This window comes from Scleropages formosus, chromosome 8 (assembly GCF_900964775.1).
Source record: "Scleropages formosus chromosome 8, fSclFor1.1, whole genome shotgun sequence".
NCBI classification, from domain to species: Eukaryota; Metazoa; Chordata; class Actinopteri; order Osteoglossiformes; family Osteoglossidae; genus Scleropages; species Scleropages formosus.
This window is the reverse complement of record NC_041813.1, coordinates 20216125-20238469: the sequence shown is the minus strand read 5'-3', so window position 1 is coordinate 20238469 and position 22345 is coordinate 20216125. Positions and strand designations below refer to the sequence as shown.

The window sequence follows — 22345 nt, the reverse complement described above, 5'->3', positions numbered from 1 at the left end:
CAATAAAATTACCATCTAGTTTAACAAAAATTAATGAATAATTTTTCAGCGCGGTGCCTTGACTGTGACAGTCTGGTTTGCTCTCGTGCCTTCTAGAATTAAAAGCGAATTGCAGGTAGAGTAAGGCAGCAGAAGTGATTCCTTTTCATTCCTTTCGTCAATTAAACCTAAACTAGTCGTGTTGCTACTGGCAATCAGCCACAAAAATGTCATCCGGATAAAGGATTCCACAAGGCGGAACACCGTTTCACATCAAACACATACTCGCATTATTAAACTTTAATAACACACACGCTTATTGACATTCCTTTTCTACTGCGAACAAGCAGATATGAGGATTGCTAAACTTATTAGCGCAAAAAAGGCACACGGCAGCGGTCAAGGATTTTAATAGTTCCGTGAGAAAAAGAAAAGGAAAATTTCATTTCTAGCGTGGTTGGGCTTTCTATGTGTCCTCTGACTTTTTCAATGCCACAAGGAAGACGACGGGACAAAATTTATGGTGAATCCCCACTTTCCCATTTGCGTCAGGCAGACGGTCCGTTCGAACACAGGTACGAACGGGGCGCGCTCCCGCTACACGGGGCTTCCTTCCCCACGAGGACCTCGCTTGATCGTTTCACGTGAGCCGCTTAATTTAGGGAAGCGGCTGAAGACTCGGTGGCACAAATTACAGCCTAACGCTGCAATCTGTGGGTCACGTGATGATCGGAGGACCTACGCGAGACAGCCAAGGGGACAGCTTGTCGCGGCTGCCTCCAGACGTGGCTCTTTTGTCTCTTAGCACATAGACAAAAAAGGAGAGGAACAACTCTAGAACAATTTCTCTGAAAGAGGCGATGGCAGAAGGCGGAAATGATTCCAGGCCTTTTCCTTTGTAGACACCACATGATTTCTTTAAGATAAACGAACATTAGCTGAGCCCATGTGTATAAAAAAAGAATACTTGTACTTTTAGAATAAAGTCCATTCAATATTTCCTCATGTTTTAAAATGTCTAAATATAGAGTATGTGCATTCCACAGCGCCTCATTGTATGTGTGTTTATATGTTGAGTACTATTTTTACCCTATTTACAGCTACATTTGCAGAAAGGCAAAAGTTGTCTTGAAGGAAAGTGTGAACCTTAATAGGAAATTTTGAAGTGTACAGTTTTAAATAGATTTCAAACTTCCTTCATTAGTCAAATTATCATTATCATCGTCATCATTTTTATTAATCACGATAAATAATCTTAAAAATACTTATATAAAAATAAGAATGAATAATTATTATCAATAGCAGCATCATATTTAATAATAATAATAATAATACTACAACACACATCGTCTGAACCGCTTGTCCCATACGGGGTCGCGGAGAGCTGGAGCCTAACCCGGCAACACAGGGCGCAAGGCTGGATGGGGAGGAGAGACACCCAGGACAGGATGCCCAGTCCATCGCAAGGCACTCCATGCGGGACTCGAACCCCAGACCCACCGGAGAGCAGGGCCCCACATAATAATAATAATAATAAACATCATCATTATAACCTCTATTAGTATAATTTTAACATGAATAAGGAATGAAATTAGTGGAAAAAAACAACAATGCCCTACTATGCAACATTTATGCATACTGTATTAGTTGTACATATATCCTTATGATTTATATAGTACAGCATGAGGTAATTTGTTACTTTAGATGGGATCACAGGAATAGAACCCTGTCTTCAGTCAAGGACCACTTGCACTCACTGTATATATGACTTTCATAGGAAAATGTCAGAAACACTCACCCTAAACGCTGTGTCCATCTGGGCTTTAAGTATGTTACACTTGAGGTGGTCAGGGAGGCTGGGAGGGATCACAGGTGAGTGAAGACTCTTCTCAGACAGCTGCTTCTCCTCTGTCTGGATGGAAAGGGTAGCTGTCACGTGTTCTTTTCCACTCTTCGTGTCCCGATACTCGTCTCTCGTGTGTGAATCATAACCCTAAGTGTACCGGCCCTGGCTTTCCATATTCCAAGCTGCCCGGCCATCGACATACAGTATACCGTGAACTGCATAATTAATAATAAAAGCACATTAAACTGCTGAATATTCTGAAGGAGCCAAAACAACAAATCAGAATCAGTTGTACTCTTCCTGCCTTGGATCCTGGTAAAGTGTATGACAGACAATAAAATTGCCATTTTTTTTTTTAATTTAAATGTACAATAGTCTTCTGGCCAGTATTAGGAATCCTACTTCAATTAATACACTCGAACCTAGACTTAAGAAATGTTTTTTTTTTTTTTTTTTCCTTAGCATACCCTAAAGCTGATGCTGCCTGTTTGTGTTATGAAATATAGCAAACATATTTATCTCTCCTTCCCCCAACTGACCATCGTGGGCAGCAGCATGCCCGACTTCAGCACGTCGAGGTCTGTGCAGCCGTGCTGTTTGTATAGCCTGGGCGGCTAAAGATCACCCACTAAGCAGACAAAGGAGGTCTGCATGACCGTTTGAAAACACGGCACAGTCAATAAGTTCAAAGACTGGATGTCATGTGGCACTGCAATGGTTGCAAGGCATCACACAGCAGCCAGTGTTTGTTTCCCGTACCAGCCTTACAGCACTTTTACCTGGGTACCGTTGTTTTCCCTTCTTGCATATTTCTGCATCTGCATTTTTAAGTGTCGTGAGGCGATCAGCACGTGCGCTCAATTATTTCCAGCTTTTTATTTTTAATTCATTGAGTAAAATGTCTGCATTTTCTTCACTTTGATATTATAGAATACTTTTGTGTTGATGAGTGTATACATACATATATACATTAGGATATTACAGTATACCTAAAAATATTAGAATGCTTTACATAAAGAAAATGTGTTGACAGGATCCAAAATTTAAATTCAACGCTGGCAAATACGTTAATAAAATTTGTTGGCACGTGCCATAACATGATCACAAGTGAACAACTGTCAGAGCGCTACCCTACTTGCAGTCTTTTTCAGTAAAGAGAAACTGATAATTCACCAAAATGAAATAAAATCCCCAAAAATAGAAGATCTGCACGCTGCCCTTGCGTCTATATGCTCGCCAGTTAAGGATGCATGTACAATTAGCGTATTAATCAACAAGATAATTGACATATTGTGAAAAATTCTACGACACGTAATTCTACAGTTAGATGTTGAGAAGCAAATGCCTGCCGCCTGTATGACATTTCATAGTACATGGTGGATGTGACAGCTTCTCGACCTGCGAGTTGCACGATGACCTGTATTGGGCGGAGAGGCTGACGGACGGCCGACGGACGGCCAGGTAAGGGGAACTTACCTTATTATCCATGTTGATGTGCAGGGAGGGCCAGGGCCCTGGCGGCAGGCCTGACTCCAGCTCAGTCCGCTTGAGCTGCTCCTCATCCAGGCCCTCGCTCTTGCAGTGCGTCATGGGCCTCAGCTCTGCAACACACAAGCTGATGCTTTTCTCCAAAGTGACTTCCAGGGATAAGCTACTAACGCTGATTTACCCTGGGATGCAGCTGGGCAATTTTTTTACCGTATCAATTCAGAGTAAGTACCATGCTCAAGGGCACTACAGGAGGAGCAGAATTCAAACGTGGGTCTTTCGAGTGAAAGGCAACAGCCCCAACCAACTAGTGTCTTCAAAACTTGATTAAAAAGCCTACTAAATGATATACAAGCTTTCTAAGTGATTACAAATGATTTATCCAAGCAATAGACAAATTCTGTACCTTGTGGGTGTCATGTTCTGGTAATCATAATAAAATATAATGTTTAATGTTCACTTCCTCACTGAAATGTAATGATTTATAACCTCTTTCATAATACAAGGGGCCACTTGAGTATATAGTCCTATTTGAACCAAATTTACATTCACATTTATTTATTTAGCAGACGCTTTTCTCCAAAGTGACTTCCGGCGAACTCTGTGTAGTTTTATCAGCCCACACACATTATTCACCGTGGTGACTTACACTGCTAGATACACTCTCTCTGTGTCACTCACACACTATGGGGAACCTGAACACTATGTCTTTGGAGTGTGGGAGGAAACCAGAGCACCCAGAGGAAACCCATGCAGTCAAGGGGAGAACATGCAAACTCCACACAGACTGAGCGGGGATCAAACTCACGTCCTCTCGCAGCACCCAGGCGCTGAGAGACAGCTGCGCTACTCGCTGTGACACCGTGCCACCAAATACACCTATGAAAGGATGCAGGATTTCCAAGGGGGTTTCGGCGTGAGCGCTGGTTCCGTGTTTTTAACGGCCCCTTTTATGACCGACACAAGTAAGACCCCAATCGGGCACAAAAATGGTGTCTTTCAGTCGAAACCGTAGTAAAACCAACTCAACAGCACGCTGCTTCTTTTTTTCCCATAATTATTTAGCAGGAACATTAATAGCTGGAGCAATTATTTGCACCCGAGTGTGGTAGGCTAATGAGCCAAATCCCAGTGGCACTTTGCGGCACACAGCTTACAATACCTCTAATGATTTCTAATCACTTATTGTAGCCCTGAATGAATCTGGTGTTACATTCCACATCACATTACACTCCATGACCGCAGGGAATGTTAGCTATGATCCACGTATTCACATTCTGGAGCAATACATTTATTTGCAAGAAAAGGCATAATGCCATGACAATATACAGCAATCCCATTTGATTATGCTTTTTATTTAATTTTATGTATCACTTATACTGCTTAGAGTATCATAACTAATGATTTGAGACCGAGTTCTGCAGTGCAATTTATTCAGGGTCTCTTCATATGGTTTTTGCTAACCAAATACTAACATTGTTCATTTTTCTCAAATCGGTTCACTCGGTTCCTTGGACTCTTAACACGGCCATGACAGAGGCGAAGCTGTAAGAACAGGAACACGTCAGCGATGCATGACGACAGATCGGAAAAGGAGACTCACTGTGTGCTCCTGGTATTGTGCATAGGCTCTCGGGGCTGTCGAACCCAGGTGGGTGATGGAGGCAGCGTCTCATGCCCTTCCCAGAATAGGGCGAACCCTCGTTCTCCTCCATGCTGTACTGCTTTATCTCTGTTTTGTTAGGCGAAACCCCACCTAAAGCATAGCTACAAACGGTAAGGTGGATGTTAGTGTTAGATGAGTGTTTATTACCATAAACTCTCACTCTCACCTGAGAGAGCAGGAAGGCTGGGGTGCAATGGGCATAAGAAGGTCATATGAATACTCACATTAAGATCACTGCACCCGGTGAAACGAATAAGTACTGAATTAGCATGTTCTAATAATGATTACATTTATTCATTTAGCAGACACTTTTCTCCAAAGCGACTTCCAATCAACTCTACATAGTGTTACCAGCCCACACACCTTATTCACCATGGTGACTTACACTGCTAGATACACTACTTACAATGGGTCGCTCATCCGTACACCAGTGGAACACTCTCTCTGTACTCACATATAGTACAGGTGACTTTTTGTTTTAGTCACCAATCCCCCAGCATCCCTTTGGACTGTGGGAGGAAACCAGAGCACACGTAGGAAACCCATACAGACACAGGGAGAATGAGCAAGCTTCACAGAGAATGAGCGAGGATCAAACCCACGTCCTCACGCAGCACCCAGGCGCTGTGAGACAGCAGAGCTACTTGCTGTGCCACTGTGCCAATTATAATTACTATAAAACAATCGCTGAAATACATTTTGTATTTTAGCCACACGTACATCCCGATATTTTTTTTCATATGTATAAGAAATCTAATTCAGTCAAAGACCATGAAGACACATTTGCATAACATGTCAGAGTTTCATGAATCTGCACATAGACGTTAAGATCATTCACTCCAAGGTAATGGCCAAAAGAATTAGCATCCAGAAATAAATTTGTTCATTTGTGTGGACCTGAAATTGGTCACATGGTTCTGTATGTAGTACAATAAGATGACAACTTTTAAATACTTCAATACTTACAACATTAAAGAATTAATTTATACAATGCTGCAGACTGAATTTAATTCAGACAAAAACCCTCTCTCTCTCTCTCTCTCTCTCAGAAACTTGCAGAATGAAGAAAAGATCTATTAAACCAAAGTGAAGCAAAAGAAAGTAATTGCCTCAAACCTAGATGTAAAACGTGTCATAAATCACAGCATGTGATCATTTTCAACGACACCTGGAACCGTTGCTGGAAGAACGCAACACGTACATTTCCTTGAAAGAGGTCAACTAAGCTCAACTAAAATATCTTTTCTCACCCGGTTTTGAGCAAAGGCCTTGGAGTGGAGTACAATCTGAGTAAGTCTTTTTTCTTAGAATAGGTCAGAGCAGAGAAGGTCCACCGTTGCTCTCGTCATCCCTCTGCTGGTCGAATATCAGCAGAATCAACAGAGGAGCTCCTTCACAAAGCTCCAGGTATCTTTTTGTACTCTTGACATTCCCTACAGCGCCGAAGCACATTGACCAAGTAACCAATTGTTTACATTTACATTGATTTATTTACGAGACGCTTTTCTCCAAAGCAACTTCCAATGAACTCTATGCAGTGTTATCAGCCCACACACCTTATTCACCATGGTAACTCACACTGCCAGATACACTACTTACAGTGGGTCACTCGCACACAACATGATTACATCCGCAAACAGCAAAGTTGATTCAGTTTTTTTCATTACAAAAATATAATCATTCCTGAGAGATTCTTCAGTGACGATGACAGATGGAAAAATTCACAAAAAAAAAAAAAAAACTCATCATCCTTATCATAGATGCATGCATTGTGCGGCTGCCCATCACTGTGTCCAATATATTGTGTGAAATGACCATCATTTGAATCTCCTTATGTGACAAATAGAGCCTGAGATTATTTGGCAGCAGGATCCGCCACTCGTGTCCAAACAACGTCCTCATGTACTGAAATATTATTTGACTTACTACCAGGAAGTCGTCTTCGAAATGGGCAGGATGTGATATTCTTTAACATGCATTTCAATTTCTCGTTCGCACCCCAATGTGAACGAATCTTTTACCACAACATGTTGAAATTTAAAATAGATTCATCTCCAAGAAGTCATTAGGGAGTTTGCAAGCATAAAATTGAGTGGGACAAAAAAAGGCGCCTTTTCCGATGTCGCATGTCTTCGTTCTGGACACCGGTGGAGAATATTATCATTGTTTAATTTGCTTTAATTACACATCAGTGCTAAAACCAACAAAAAATACCTGGGAAGTTCATAGGGTCATAGTGTACTGTGAGGTGGAACAGAAGCGAAACACGGAACTGCTCGTGCAACGCCGAACGTGAACACCCTGTGTTCCTTAAAGACATTCATATGGGACTTTCAAAAAGTTGGGCACTTTACTGGGACAAAGGGATCTTACTGGAAACGCTGTGTAAGGTCTGAAACACTGAGGTGCCCGTAGACCTGTGCACCCAAGACCGCAGCCAAGCAAACTCTACACCCCTGATCTACGTGAAAGTACCGCGAGATGCGCTTCCAAAGAAGAGCCAAGGGACTTCCAAGGAACCTTCCAAGGACACATGGACACAAAATGGACACGACCCTCAAAAAAGTCCTCTTCCCCAAACAGTCCAGTATTCAACTCATTCACTCTATCAGTTGCTGCATATTATTGGTCATGTGACCAGTATATAATAATAGCTAAAAAGAAATGAGTGCACCAGGACAAACTGGTGGGAATGGCCCACTGTTGAGTCATTCCCTGCATCTTTGTGCGGGGGCTCAAGGAAAACATCCGTCTAGTTGTATTATTAAAGTTTTGCTCATCAACTGTGTGTTTACATGCAGCGTCCAGCCAGCTTGTGCGAGTGTAGTAACCAGTAGCTCCTAGTTTTATTTTCTACAGCGCTCATGATGGCAGCCCAGCGTGATGACCTTCTCCCTACCTTTGTGGGATTTCTATTCCGTTAATTGCTTATTGCCTGTGCTTAATAAATACACCATAATGACATTCTAGTCTGAGCAGGTAGATATTAAGAGTAGGGGCAAAGAAATGTGTTTCATAATGAAATGCTTACTTTACAGAAAAAGAGATAATGTGGGAAAAAAAAAAACCAGTGTACAATACAAAGCTTATTTGGACAACGCTGATGATTTTATCTGCATTATAATTGTTTGTACAAGCCATCATAATAGCTGTCAACAGACATGTTTACCGGGCAAACCGTGCAGATGCCGAACCCGAGAGAACACGATCAAAATGTTGCTGAATCATAGACAAGGGAACGTGTTGCTTCTGCAACATTCGAAGCTTCTTCAAAATGACATATTACACTGCGATCATAATCTGACCTATATGCCTTATATAAGTATCAGGTATATCACACATCAAATATTTTAAGTTTATCCTCCTGCTCAGAAGAATGTAGACAAGGTACGAACTGATTCCATTCCAGCCCGAGAGACTAAGTCCAGAAAAGGTTATTGGTTTTTTTGCTGTTTTAAAAAAAAAAAAAAATCAGTTAAAATGAAATCTTAGGATGCTGGTAAAAATATACTCCCAGGTTTTGACATGTGAACTGTGGTTGTTAAAAACAAACAAAAAAAAATCCTCTGTAAATCGATCAGATATTAACGTGGATGATTTAGAACCAGAATACTGATGAGCACTAATAAAAACACAGAGCAGTAGAGACGGGAGACGGTATAGAGACGTGGTATCGGGCTCCACCCTCGGTGGGGCAAATGTGAGTCATCCTATTGCCGGTCATCCATTCCTCCTGCCAGTCACTCATAGAGCTGTCATGACCCGGTCCTTGTAAACAACGCTGACCACTCTTGGATTACTGCTGCTGTTCCCATCTGGAATAGGTCTGTGGCTGCGATCCGTGACGGCGACGGAGGACGGGCTGTTGAGTAGCTCTGTGGCATGAGGGGGCCTGGACCATAGGTACAGGTATGAATTAGTCATGCACTAGGCTCATGAGAGGTGGACCGTTAAAAACAGTGCATTGGCCACATGTTGATCAGCAACTAGACTGGAAGCAGCAGAGAAATAATAGAAAGAGGAATAGAAGGTGAGACTACTCTGTGAGCGCATACTGCCCAGAGGGCTCGAGTTCAAGGCGGGAAAATGATTCGGAGTAGCACACCGAGAGAAAGAAGCAGCAGCCAAGAGGTTGAGGAGCACAGTACGCCTGTCAATCGCAGCGTGCCTCACAGCAATTCATATTCCATACTGTCCCCCCTGGGCAGACAAGTAATATCTGCATGTTAGAATTGCTAGGAGGTCCTGCAATAACTGTGTGAGGAAACATAGCAACTGTGCTTTGTATGACGCTGAAAAAAACAAATATTTACATTTATCTGACGCTTTTTCTCCAAAGCGACTTACAATATTGAGTTTACAATTATTTACCCATTATACAGCTGGGTAATTTTACTAGAGCAATTCAGGGTAAGCACCTTGCTCTAGGGTACTACAGCCAGAGGTGAGGCTTGAACCTGCGACCTTGGGGTCCAAAGGCAGTCGCACTAACCACTACACTACCACTCCCACTCTAGCACTTTAACTACATTCACGACCACTTCCCAAAAATCTAACCCTGCAATTGGTAAACGAATACAAAACAAAATTAGAGACAAACTGTATAATAGTTACAGAAATATAGTCAATGCTGTAACATACCAGATGTTCAGGACATACATCCATAGTTGGTCTTGACTGAACTCAAACCATCTATATAATTACTGTCAAATATAATAACTCAAAACTAAAAAAAACAAACCTCTATCTCAAACGCACTTAAGTCTTCCGTGGAAAACTAAAACCTGCCACCAATCAAGCGAGTCTTCAAAAGCCCACGTTTCTGAGAATTTTGGTTTGGGGAAAAAAGTCTTTCTAGAAAGTCATCTTGGCCATTGTTCTCGCCCATGTTCAGATGGAGAACTAACTCCAGAAGAGGTCTCTTTCATAGGGGCAAGAGTTCATGCGCATGCACTAGTAAGAAAGCGAGCGAGCCGATCATGTTTGTTGAGAAGAATCCCACCACCACTTTCAAGGTGCCTGAAAGTAATTGACCAATTTGCCACCAAAAGTGAAAATCCAGGGAACACGGTAAGTAGAGCCTGAAGTGAAGCCGTTTGAAAGAACGCTAAGCCCACAGACAAAAGTGAAATTTATTACACTGACGCTTAGAGGATTACATTTTATCATCTTAGTACTAGAATAATAAATAGTTAATGAGCTCTCCGTTCCTTTGAACCAACGGTTTTCAATCTCAGTCCACGTGACCCACTTAAGATGCTAGATTTTGTTTCAATGAGTTTATAATTATCCGTGATAGAGTTGCTCATTTAATGAATCGCATTAATAAAATTGTGTTAAATGAAGCACAATAGCTGAGGATTTGCTGTAATTTTTTAAAATTGAATTAAATGTTGGTTCACTGTGTTCAAGAAATTCATAAATGTTTCATTAGTTAATAATCTTTGGAACGTGAAATGGAATAAATCACTGAAAGCCAAGTAAAGGACTGAGTTATCATTGAAACATCAATCAAGCATCTGCTAAATAAATAAATGTACTAACTGCGGTACATTAACGTGTTCTTAACTCTAGTTTCTATGTGATAGTTTGACTTTGTTGGCTGTAATTTTGTGGTTCTTGCCTTCATTTAATTTGCTCTTATTCAGTTGTATCTAGTCTAGTTCTACGTTGGTCTTTTGTTAGCTGAAGCAATATCTCGTACTGGGCTGTCATTATCTGATTTTTTATTTTTTTTATTTATTTCTTTATTTTTAAATCTTTCATGCACTTTTGCTTTGTACAAAACTAAAATAAGTAAGTGCCCCACGAGGGGCTAGCGTCCCATCCAGGGTACACCCTGCATCACACCCTGTATTGCCGGGATAGCTTCCGAACAACAGGAATCCAGCAGCGGACATAAAATAACGATACGAGCGAATGAAAGATGCCTCATTAAACAAAAGTGTAAGCTAAATGAAAAATAATTTAAAAAAATAATAATTTTTAGCATAGCGTAATATTAATTCATATAGAGTGGGTCACTGGGATGGGAACTGAAAACCGGTGTGGAACCGCAACAGATCCCACTACACAGGTGGAACGCCGAGTCTTACCTAGGCGGGGGCGTGTGGCCTGGGTGCTGGGCATATATGGGGTGCGTCAGGCCAGGATGTTTCTGGTGCCATGGTTCTTGGGACATAGGGATGTTGTGCTGGAACTGGAGGAGAGAAAGTAGGAGGGAAACTATAATCTAACATCTGCACGGGATGCAACGCGGAAGCAATTTCAGATGGTATTTAGATCCTTTTTACATGGTTTTCTGCTGTACGACATGGTGCGGAAGGTAGTACTCCTTTCAAAAGGACATAGCGATAAATTCACAATATAACTAATGTCAACGTGAATGAAGCAAAGCTGATACATGTCGAAGAAATCTAAGGGTTATTCGTTTATGGTTGCGGATGACCCATTCCAGGAAATCTCTCTGCAACACTAAGAGAAATGGAAAACAAGTGTTTTATATTTTCAGTGGTGGTTCTTTATTACAAACACACTCTTTAAAATTTTTTTTTTCTTTCAAATAACACTTTTAACTGCTAAGAAATGATTTTTAAAGAAACTATTTTAAACTTGGAGTTTTTTTTGCCAGTTTTGATGTGTATCTGTGGGAGTAAAGTTTACCGCAAGATGGTAACACAGGCGGCGCAACATAGCTGTGGAACTGCAAATAGTGGGGCGCATCGCATCGATGCCGTTCGTATTCACCCTTTCTCATTTTTGCAGTGGCTCTACTTACTGGATATAGGCTGGGATCCGGAGTAGTCTGAGCGCTGAAAGGCACGTGTAGACGACCGTTAGAGTCATAATATATCAAACGCACACAAAATGCACATAAACAATTGCTGTATTAGATTCGTCATTAAGCAGAAAGAAAAGTGAGGCTCTCCACTCAATTATGGGTATTTACCTCAGATGTGTTGGTTTTGCTGGGTTGATGGCTGTGAATAGAGTAAATGACAGCGGCTAAGACAAGTTAAACTGTCGAGCTAAACTTAGAATTTCGAGCTTGTACGCCACACACACACAGAACGGGACGCCAGTCCGTCACAAGGTACCCCGAGCAGGACTCGAACCCGAGACCCGCCAGAGAGCAGGACCCGGCCAAACCCGCTGCGCCACCGTGCCCCCCTTACTTGTACATCAATACAATATAATTTCATGTCAGTGCAAATTATTCTCGAAAGTTAGGCAAATTAAGTTTCGAAAAGAACTGTTATTCCAAGTTAAAAGTCAAAGTTAAAAATGATACATTAGACATTTGAATTTCATTATTACAGTCTAAATTTTGTTCCTGTATTTTTTGACTTATCAGTAAACAAGCAGAGATTTATAAATTTCAGAATATATATATATGTATGTACACATTAGTACAGTTTACACTAGCATTTAGAGTTGTTTATAACTAATCAAAACAAAACTTGATTTTCTTTTTTTTCCCCCCATTTTTTTGATCTGATGAGTACAAAGTTAACATTTCGGGGTGAAACGAAAGGCTAGGGATTTGTTTCGGCGCAAACAAAAGCAAGCCGCGAGCCAGGTAAACACCACTGCTGCCATCAAGGCAGAGTAACAGTATAATAGGGGCTTGTTATTCAGCAGGAGGAGCTGGAAAATTTGCTGCCATCAAGGGCAAGACGAACAAAGCCAAATACAGAAAGACCTTGCAGGAGAACTTGCTCCACATTTTCTGTTGGGACAGTGACCTGAAACACATGGTATTCTAGAAAGGCCTTGGCAATGAACCCAAGTGAGAATCTGTGATATGACCTGAAAAAATCTGCCTGCCGACACTCTCCATACAGCTTGGTTTTTAAACGATTAGTTGGTTCGATGTGCTCAATGAACTCATAAATTATTATTATATACCGAGCACACCACTGCACTTTATTCCATAGTGTTCTTAGTTTAGTACTTAGTTACTGTGAATTGTATTGTACTAGTAATAGTAAATGATGTCCTCTATATCACACCGCGGAGCAGGAGAAATGCTATTTCACTCCCATCCATGTTCAAAGAATATAGCGTTGACTTTGACTTTTGACTTTGAATGAGTTTATTTATGAAGCTTCAAAGTCTGCACGGAGGAATGGCCTATATACTGTATTTTTAAATGTAAATGTGTGAAGTCCACACTTACATAGCCACGAACACTGTTACAGAGCGATGGAATCTACAAAAAGCATATTACTTTGGTGAAAAATGACTGAATATAAATCCTTTTTGCCATTATTTGCACGTTTGGACATTACCGCGTTACAAAAGAGGAGAAAGACGTCCGCGCCGTTTTGCACGGCGACATTTTCACGGGAGATGAACGGATCCTGGACACCGTGCCTAGTAGCTTTTCTGTGCCGTTGCTTGGAACTATTCGACACTTTCTCTCGAAGAGACAAGCGGGAGGACAGGAGACGCACCTTTCACCATGGACTGTCGTCGCGAGGGGTACCGTTTGCTGGGGCGTCTCTCAAACGTGCTCGCCCTCCTCACCCTTGCACCGTGGGTGGCCTGGTACTCTGTCCTCCCACTGCAACGAAGCAGCGTTTGACCACAAGACGGCACACCGAGCTACACACAAACGACGGGGTAAAATACCTCGCCGCTCCTAACATCTCGAGGATCTCTCGCACCGGCCCGCGTTTCCGTCGGCGTCCCGCCCCTCACCTGAAGCGGAAGCGGGAGCCCAGGCGGACAAAGTCGTTGCGGTTGGCCTTGCTGTGCGTCGGCTGTCTCAGGCGGAAGAAGGCGTGGCTCTCCACGGCACACTTCCACACGTGTTTGCAGGTCTTGGCGTTCTCCAGCCTGAACACAAACGTGTGCTCCTGCTCCCGACCCTGCGGGCCGGACAGCCGCGAATCAATATCCGTCTCGGCCAGATCTAATTAGTTCCAGCATCCTTACTTTCGATACGGTCGTCTCGATGCTTTTCAGGCCGCTCTGCGCAGGATAACCGTGCCGTACAACGAACGTCACTCAACGTCCCAGCGGGCTAAATGGAGAGTAGCCGCCCCGTTCGCGAAAGAAGCGCTACGGATGTCAAGATCGTAAGAGTACAGAGGTGCGTTGCCTGCTCATTAACCGCTCGTGTCAAGCCGCTCATACAGCTCTTGTACCGTGCTTGAGGATACGCTATGCTGATGACTTCTTCAAGGGATGGATCGATACGAAATGTACTCCAGTGGTTGGAAAACATGACCGATACTGTTTCGGGCTCAAGTCTCTTAAGGGGTCCTACTGATCTATTGGGAAAGGTACCAAACTTGAATTTCCTCAGTAAAATTAACCAAAAATTAAGTCTTTGTATTTGTGCTTGAGTCTACCAACCAACGGACACCTCCCAAGGGGCAACGGTTCATCTTGTGCTGTTGCTCAGGCTTTGGCCCATGTTGGATATGTAAAAACTGCTGGATTTATCATTGCAGTTGTAGGAAAGGACAGCACAGGATTTTACTTTATTCGTCTCTGCAGTGCGTAGAGGCTGTGCACTAGCAGGACTGGTACCTATGAAGAAAGTACTGCTACGTGAGTGTTTATTATTTACTATTCGGGAAAACTGATGAGTGACCCAAGGTAAGTAGTGTATCTAGCAGTGTAAATCACCACGGTGAATAAGGTGTGTGGGCTCATAACACTACATAGAGTTCATTGGAAGTCGCTCTGGAGAGAAGCGTCTGATAGATAAATAGATGTAAAACTAAAATTGTGCTCTACCTTGTCTCACCGAAGCTGCATTAACAAGTAACCAAGTACCACCACATCTAAATGTTGTGCATTCTTAATGCAAAAATTAACGGAAAAGACAAACCGTCATTAGCGAGCGGTGAGATACCCGTGACAACTCCATTGTTAAGCAATTGTTTTTCAGGAGCTACGTTACACTGTCTTATAAAGGCCTGCATAATTATATTTATCCCGCTCTGTGTCATTTCTCTGAAAAGCATTTTCTAACCGACTTGCTGCGTGCACCAAAATGATTTCAATTTGATCATTCATAAAAATAATATTTTACAGGTTCCTCAAGTGCATAAAGGGTTTTAATTTTCACAGCCCCGTTCGCCTTGTTATGGGTTTCGAAAAAATCATAATACTCTCTGCTGAACCCCTCCCAAACATGAACGGGAGGAAAACGCCATCATAGCCTCGCTAGGAACCAAGAGACACAAATGACGGCAGCATGATCGCGGCATACTTGCGTCACACATTTTTTAGCACCCGGTCAGAAGTCAGCGTTCAAGTTTAATCGAGACCTTTCATCACAAAGCTTTCAGTTGTCCACTGTTTTTATACTGCCACTATTCCTTTGTCTCTACTATGTGAAGACATACCATACACAGCATATCAATATCTGTCCAGCACATTACAAATAAGTGGCTTAGTACAAATTTTTACCTGCTCGTCGTCCTCCACGACAACCAAAGTCAGCCTGTTTTTCTTGAAATCCAGTCTTGTGATTTTTGGCCTTCGGAAATGGATATATGTCGAAAACGATGGTAATTATTCAATACAACAGAATCTCCGGTGGAGTGCCTTCCTACACAATACATGTACATTTTTTTTTTTTTTAAATTATTTTCTGTACTTCTAATTTTGGAGCACAGTGGCTTTTGGAAATTCAGGTGTGGTAAAGTTTATTCTCACCGAATAACAATCGGTAATTACCAGAAAAAGAGGCCTATTTTTTCAGAGCCTTCAAACACCAATATACCCGTGGGAGTGAGGCCCAGTGCATAATCACACCCATCCCGGCCCTGTCCAAAAGAAGCGATTCGGCAAGTTAGAAAAGGCAGGTAACTGAAAATTCCAAGCATAAGAACATGCAACTTTCATAGGTTTCTTAGTAAATAACGTCGATCAATTAGTTCATTTGCCATCAAAGATGAACGGCTTTATCATAGTCTGGAGCAAAGGTTTCTGAGTACTTTCAATAACAGAACTATATAGCTAGCCTCTCTTCATAGACACTGTAATATTCTGACACCAAATTTAGGACTTAGTTTGGATGTCTACTGTGCTTTTTTATTTGCCCACAGGACTATATTGTTATTTTCCTGAGACATTACACCACTTGACACACGAAATTCTGTTGATTTGTCATATCCAAATCATGAGTTTTTTTTAGCTAGAGCTATGATTTTGAATTCCGAGCCTGAAAATTTAAAAAAATGTTATAAAATAAACGTAAATTTCCAATACTGTCAACCCTACACGAGGATTAAAACTGGATTATTTTTTACTGTGCTTGTATGAAAAAACATTCTTGCATATTCATGTGAACATATGTGCTGTGGACTCGGTCATTATAACACCTGCTTTTTCCCCATAGGAACCAGAGAAACAAATGTAAGAAGGAAGAGAGCATGGCTTGCAAAACAAAGTTTCATAAATATTCTATAATTTGTTCAAAATGAAATATATTGAACCAAGCTATATATTATAACCACAGAAGTTGTCTGTTTGGATAAAACATCCAAAGAAATGAGTTCTGGAAAATGCATGGAACTCCCATTCCCATTAATAGGCTGCCTAGTGTGTCTAAAAAGAGATTAAAATCAAACACACACGACGAGTAGGTAAATCTACATTATAATTTCGTTTAATTTACATACCTTCACAAAGTGCATATCCACTCCGTACATTTCCAGCCACTTGCACTTGTTAAGAAAGCTCATTTCTGCCTGTGATGGACTTTTCCCCCTATAACATATTGATTAAAGATAAAAGAAAAGAAAAAAGTTAACCCACATTTTGAAAGTGCAGAAAGTCATGATTCCAGTATGAGAATACAAAATAGTAACAGCATGCCAAAAAAAGTGTAAAAAAAAAAAAAAAAAAAAAAACAAAATGTATTAAAAATATAATTGTCTGGGCTAATAATTATATAGAACATTAAGGCAGTGCGCTATTATAATTATATTTCATTACACACTTTTTCAATTTCATTTCTAAATCTGTTTTATGTTGCATTTTCCTGTCCTTTTCAGCACCACCAGCACAATCATGTTTTGGCTTCCTAGCCATTTTAAATGAAAACTAATTTGAATGAAACCATGAAAATGTACCTAAACAATGTTTATTGTAAACAAAAAGCCACTGCTAGATACACTGACTGATTCAATAAGAAAGCGGATTGTGGAGCCTGTGTGGAGTTTGCATGTTCTCCCCGTGTCTGCGTGGGTTTCCTCCGGGTGCTCTGGTTTCCTCCCCCAGTCCAAAGACGTGCTGGTCAGGTTCCCCCGTAGTGTGTGAGTGAGAGAGAGAGTGTGTTTCACTGATGTATGGATGAGTGACCCAGTGTAAGTAGTGTATCTACCAGTGTAAGTCACCTTGGTGAATAAGATGTGTGGGCTGATTATACTACACAGAGTTCACTGGAAGTTGCTTTGGAGAAAAGTGTCTGATCAATAAATAAATGTAAAACTAAACTAATTGTGCTCTACCTTGTATCACCGAAGCATCTGCTAAATAAATAATGTAAATGTAATATAAATGTATTGTGGTGTTGAATTGTGAAACAGCGAGAAGCACATGAGCATCAACTTTCAACGGATAGATGAGTCGACGGGTTTTCCAGCCACGTTCGCCGCTTGTAATTTAAATGAAAAGGAGAGGCTCTGAGCACCGTGAGGGTACCGGATCGCACCCGTGTCTTTTTCTCCTTTCTCCTCTCCATTCGGCTCCATTCTCAGGGCGGCTCAGTCGGTAGAACCGCGCGGTGCCCGACGATCCCTACGACTCGGGTTCGGTACCCACCCGCCGCTTAGCGGGGAGGCCCTGGGCCGGAGACCGCTCCACCCCGTGCGACCGGGAGGGGGGTGGTTTACACTGCGACACGTACCACACAGACTGGTAAATACCTGCTACATAACGATGATGGTAGGAAATACAAGTAGTTGCGCAACTGCAGGGGGAAGAGGTTCCTCATGGTGGACCCATCTTACTAATTTACATTAGAAACACACCACGAGTGTATTTAACAACCCGAATCTTTTCTTCATAAGGCCACAACACAGTGCAACAAACAATGAAACATTTGTACAATAACTCCTCGCTGACAAATTTTTCTTTCAAGAATTTTTCATGTTAATCACCTATCAGTCACTTTTCCATTTGCAGTTTATGTTCTTTATTCCACATAAAAGTACAAGTTTCTTATTATCTGGATGGCTGGTATTATCAAAATGCAAAACAAAACTTCCCGATGACAGCATTTCTTACCAAACTTGCCGAACATCTGTAAAGAAAACGTTTTTTTTCGGTCAGCCAAAAATATTAAAAATTGTTAACTTAAAAATCACTTAAAAACAATAAAAAAAAGTGTAAAATCAAATAAAAATAAATGTTAAATATATAAAATAATATATTGTAATCTATAAAATCAATTAAAAGCTTAGAAATAAAAAAAAGTCTTATTTTCCTGCCTTTTTTTGATTTTCTTTACTTTAGCATTGATTGAAGTGCATACACTTAAGGGGAATGCTTATTAGGGGTTTGTAGGGGGTCTAAATTGGTTTTTTAGGGGTTATTTCGTTTTCCGTCATTTTTCGACTTAAGTCGCGCCCTTTGGGACCAATTAATGACGTAGGGCAAAGTATTACTGAATAAACGCCTTGTGTCACACAGGCCTCATTTCATGTAAAGTATGATATCATTATTCTGTCATGGTATGACCGTATACCGGCCAAGGGACATTTCAGAAAGTCACTTTTATAATAGTAATAATTACAATGTATAATACTGTAATGACACCCCGTGGCTTGTTCTCCGTGGTCTGCTGTGGTCACAATACCAGTAACAATACCAACTTGGTCTGAACCTTCAAACCCAGTCACATCCACCTCTGTCACACATAAAAGATGCATAACATGTTAGACCACGTCAGCTCATATATAGTTTACATATGGTCATATTACAATTTTGCACGCCAAGGACAGCATAAATAAAGTTAAAATATGTAACGATAATTAGGTATCTGTCAAAGATATGCTTAAGGTCTATGAGTCAAAAGGGAACTATATTTACATTACGATGTCAGAATAATTTTACTTCCATCTGTGCACCTTATGTTAATTAATGACATACAACCCTGCATACCATCTGCCCGACTTTGCGTCTCGTGTGCATATGGTGCTGCTATTACTGGGCGGCTCTGGACCCTCGCACCACCCACACAGCACAATTTGAGTCGCCCAGAGGATATGGGGGGACCACGGTCTGACAGTGCAGGTTGCAGGTCTTCCTGCGGATCGACTGGATAACAAACTTAATGAAGTTCTGAGGATCCGACAAGCGGACGAGACACTTGTCCGACCGTGGGTCGTGGCTCTTAATATTATACGCAGACATTATGATCAGTTAATGCATGTTGTGATCGCATAGCGGTTAGAGCTGTTGCTTGTGGTTCCAAAGGTCGCAGGTTCGAATCTCAGCTTCTCACTTGGGAAGGGTACTTGCCCTAAATTGCACAAGTAAAATTACCCATAAATGACTCAATAACTGTAAGTCATTGTAAAGAATACTGCCAAATAAATGTAAATATAGCATTCTGAAGTGGATCAAGATGTCATTAGGAATATTTTGACCTTTACATCTGAAATTTCCATTTAGGATTCCATATGAATAACATTTTTCCTTTCAACACCACAGATTTATCCATTGAGCTGGAGAATCATTGTATTATTTCCCAGATTTTACTGCAAAACCTACCATTCCTTGCACTGCTAGTGCTTTTAACATACTTTTCTTATACATACGAGTATATATAAACACCCCGAAACATCAGCGCATCAGTGCATAATGCGCACGGCGTTGAGTTCAAAGTAAGAGTAAGTGTAAAGCACAAAGCTTTGCTCATCCCTTTACACCACTTTATGTGCAGCAAAGAATACCGTGCCTAATGTGTTTTACACGTTAATCCGTCCCTGTTGTGGGGATAAAACCATTATAGTGCTAAAGAGCAGGATCAGCGAGCACAAAAAAGCCATTAGCAGAGGTGCCCTGTTATTTAATTAGGCCCCATTAGCTAAACACTTGGAGAAAACTAGTCATTCGGTTTCATTTTAATAATGTGCAGGAGCTGAAAAAGTTAAAAACAGATGATGTTAATTGAAAAAAGAAAAAAAAAAAAAGTATTATTTCGAGAGAAAAAGCAAAGGGCAAAAAATCTTTAAAGTAACCAAGCTAAGGACTCCGGGACTTGGCTGTTCGAAGAAAAACCCGATATGCACAATATTCCATATCAACAGCTGTTATGCAAAGATTCGATAATATGTTTTTTTTTTTTTTTTTTCCCGTCTCCCTACCTGCATTCAGCCCACTTCTGAAAGATGGCAGCCTCCATGGCTTCCGTCTGCATCGGGATAAAGCGGAATTCCGACACCAGCTCCGGAGAGTGCTCCAGGGGGTCGCGGTCCCCCAGCTCACCTGCGATGGGCGCACAGGGGACGGTCAAATGAAGCGCTTCATTCACAGCGAAATGCGACGCGGGAGAAAGCGAAGCGCGTGAGAAAATGTATCGGTCCCGTGTGCCGCCTGCGCATCGACACACGGCAAAGATTTCACAGAAACTTTAGAAAATGGTATCGTATCGACTTACTCTGAAGGCAATAAGCAGCCAGTTCAACAGCAACTTCATAGGGACATTTTAACCTGGCGAAAAGGCAGACAAAGATACACTACCATGTTTTACATGCTTCTCGCACAACACCATTAATCACAAACTCCTTTGTCATATTTCCAGAACAGAACTGCCTCCATACAGACTGCACCACCAATGAAAAAGAAAAGAAAAAAAAACTATGTCATCCCAAAATTCTAAAATTAGAAATGACATTTTTATAGTCATCATCTTTGGTCTAACAGGTCGCAGGGGAACGAGTGTCCTGAAAACGTCTCTAAATTTAACCTGAAAAAACCTGGATTCGTTTTTCCTTATGGAAGTATAGAGCTCAACGAGTGATCAAAAATTACTTTTTGGGAATTTTTACAGCGCTTCGTTCACGTGGATATCCCAATTTTACGTCTCATTCGCACTGCGGTTTCGGTCTCCTCTAACGGCTCTCTTCGGCTGCTCAAAACAGAGTCACGTCTGCTTGGAGGCGCAGGGTGGTTAACGCACCTCTTCTCAATAGGCCCCTTCCTGAGTCACCTTTGTCTCACACTCTGAGCCAACAGACATCACGCAGGAGGACCGGAAGCAGACAGGAGGAGCAGCGCTACGCTCAGCAACGGCAACCGGAAGCTCCCGGCCCCCCGGGGGACAACCGCTGCCTTTGGACCCAAAGGTTGCGGGTTCAAATCCGACCCGCAGCTGTACTACATTTTGGCAAGGGACTCAGCCCAAACTGCTCCAGTAAAACTACCAAAAGAAGTAAAACTACCTAAAAAGGGTAAATAAATGTCGGAGGCTTAGAACTGTAAGTCGCTTTGGAGAAAAGTGTCAGCTAAGTAAATAAATGTAAATCTGGACTCATATGTCCAGATTTACGTTTATTTACTCATATGTACCAGCAAGCTCCGAATCGCTTTCATACTTGGTCTGCAATACGGTTTTCTTTTTTTCTATACAATACCGATCTAAATTACTCGTCTAATTGTGTTTATTAATTTACTTTTAGCGTGGTTCCAGTCTGTACAGTGTTTGTCACTACATTGTTCCATGTGTGTTGCTGTGGCCCCATCCAGTTTCCTTCAAGACAATTTCATTCATTCATTCATTCATCCATCCATCCATCAGTTTGCATTATAAAGTACTCACTTTCCAGAAAGAATGTCCTGCCTCAGCTGCAACACAAACAAGTACCTGAACAGGAAAACAAATGAAAAACCACATGAACAAAGTCTGACTACTAACGTTACAAAAGCATAAGCTAGAAACATAATAATAAAACATGTCGGGACTAACTTCAGTTTTGAGATTTGTCTCTTCGGAGACAAGTTTGACTATTTTTTATTTTTTTAAACCTAACTAATTAAAGTCTTTTTAAAGCTGAAAAGCAGCAGCGAGAGTTACATGCAGAAGGAAGCCATGTACCTGGTAAATTCCTCATGCAGGTTGTTGGGCTCTGATGAGTAAAACTTCACTCTGAAGTAGAGAGTATAGGGGGGGCTGGCTGATGGAAAAAAGAAAAATTATGTTTTTTTTCTCTGCAGTCCTGCTGTGCTCTCATTTTTGGAACTTGTAAACATATTGTGTCTAAAGGAAAACAAACACGTTCCTGGTATTCTAATTTATACGAGGGGAAAAACCGCTCTACCAAAGTCTTCCACTTTAAATGAAATAAAGTTGGTCATTGCAATTTCATTTATACCTCTTAAAATGTAACAGCTTG

General features: G+C 41.3%; 1 protein-coding gene across 2 annotated transcripts in view; it reads right to left on the bottom strand.

The window, feature by feature from the left end:
• epb41l4b (erythrocyte membrane protein band 4.1 like 4B) overlaps window positions 1-22345 on the bottom strand; it is a 53540-nt gene that overhangs the window by 8151 nt on the left and 23044 nt on the right. For both annotated transcript variants that reach the window (XM_018757165.2, XM_018757166.2), the window contains exons 4-18: window positions 22048-22126; window positions 21772-21816; window positions 20611-20663; window positions 20318-20438; window positions 16625-16712; window positions 15678-15766; window positions 15408-15477; window positions 13683-13852; window positions 13436-13545; window positions 11929-11959; window positions 11758-11791; window positions 11075-11178; window positions 4917-5080; window positions 3302-3426; window positions 1778-1891 (exon numbers count right to left, since the gene is read on the bottom strand). In XM_018757165.2, coding sequence (XP_018612681.2) covers window positions 1778-1891; window positions 3302-3426; window positions 4917-5080; window positions 11075-11178; window positions 11758-11791; window positions 11929-11959; window positions 13436-13545; window positions 13683-13852; window positions 15408-15477; window positions 15678-15766; window positions 16625-16712; window positions 20318-20438; window positions 20611-20663; window positions 21772-21816; window positions 22048-22126 — 1397 coding nt within the window. The remainder of the gene's footprint in view (window positions 1-1777; window positions 1892-3301; window positions 3427-4916; window positions 5081-11074; window positions 11179-11757; window positions 11792-11928; window positions 11960-13435; window positions 13546-13682; window positions 13853-15407; window positions 15478-15677; window positions 15767-16624; window positions 16713-20317; window positions 20439-20610; window positions 20664-21771; window positions 21817-22047; window positions 22127-22345) is intronic.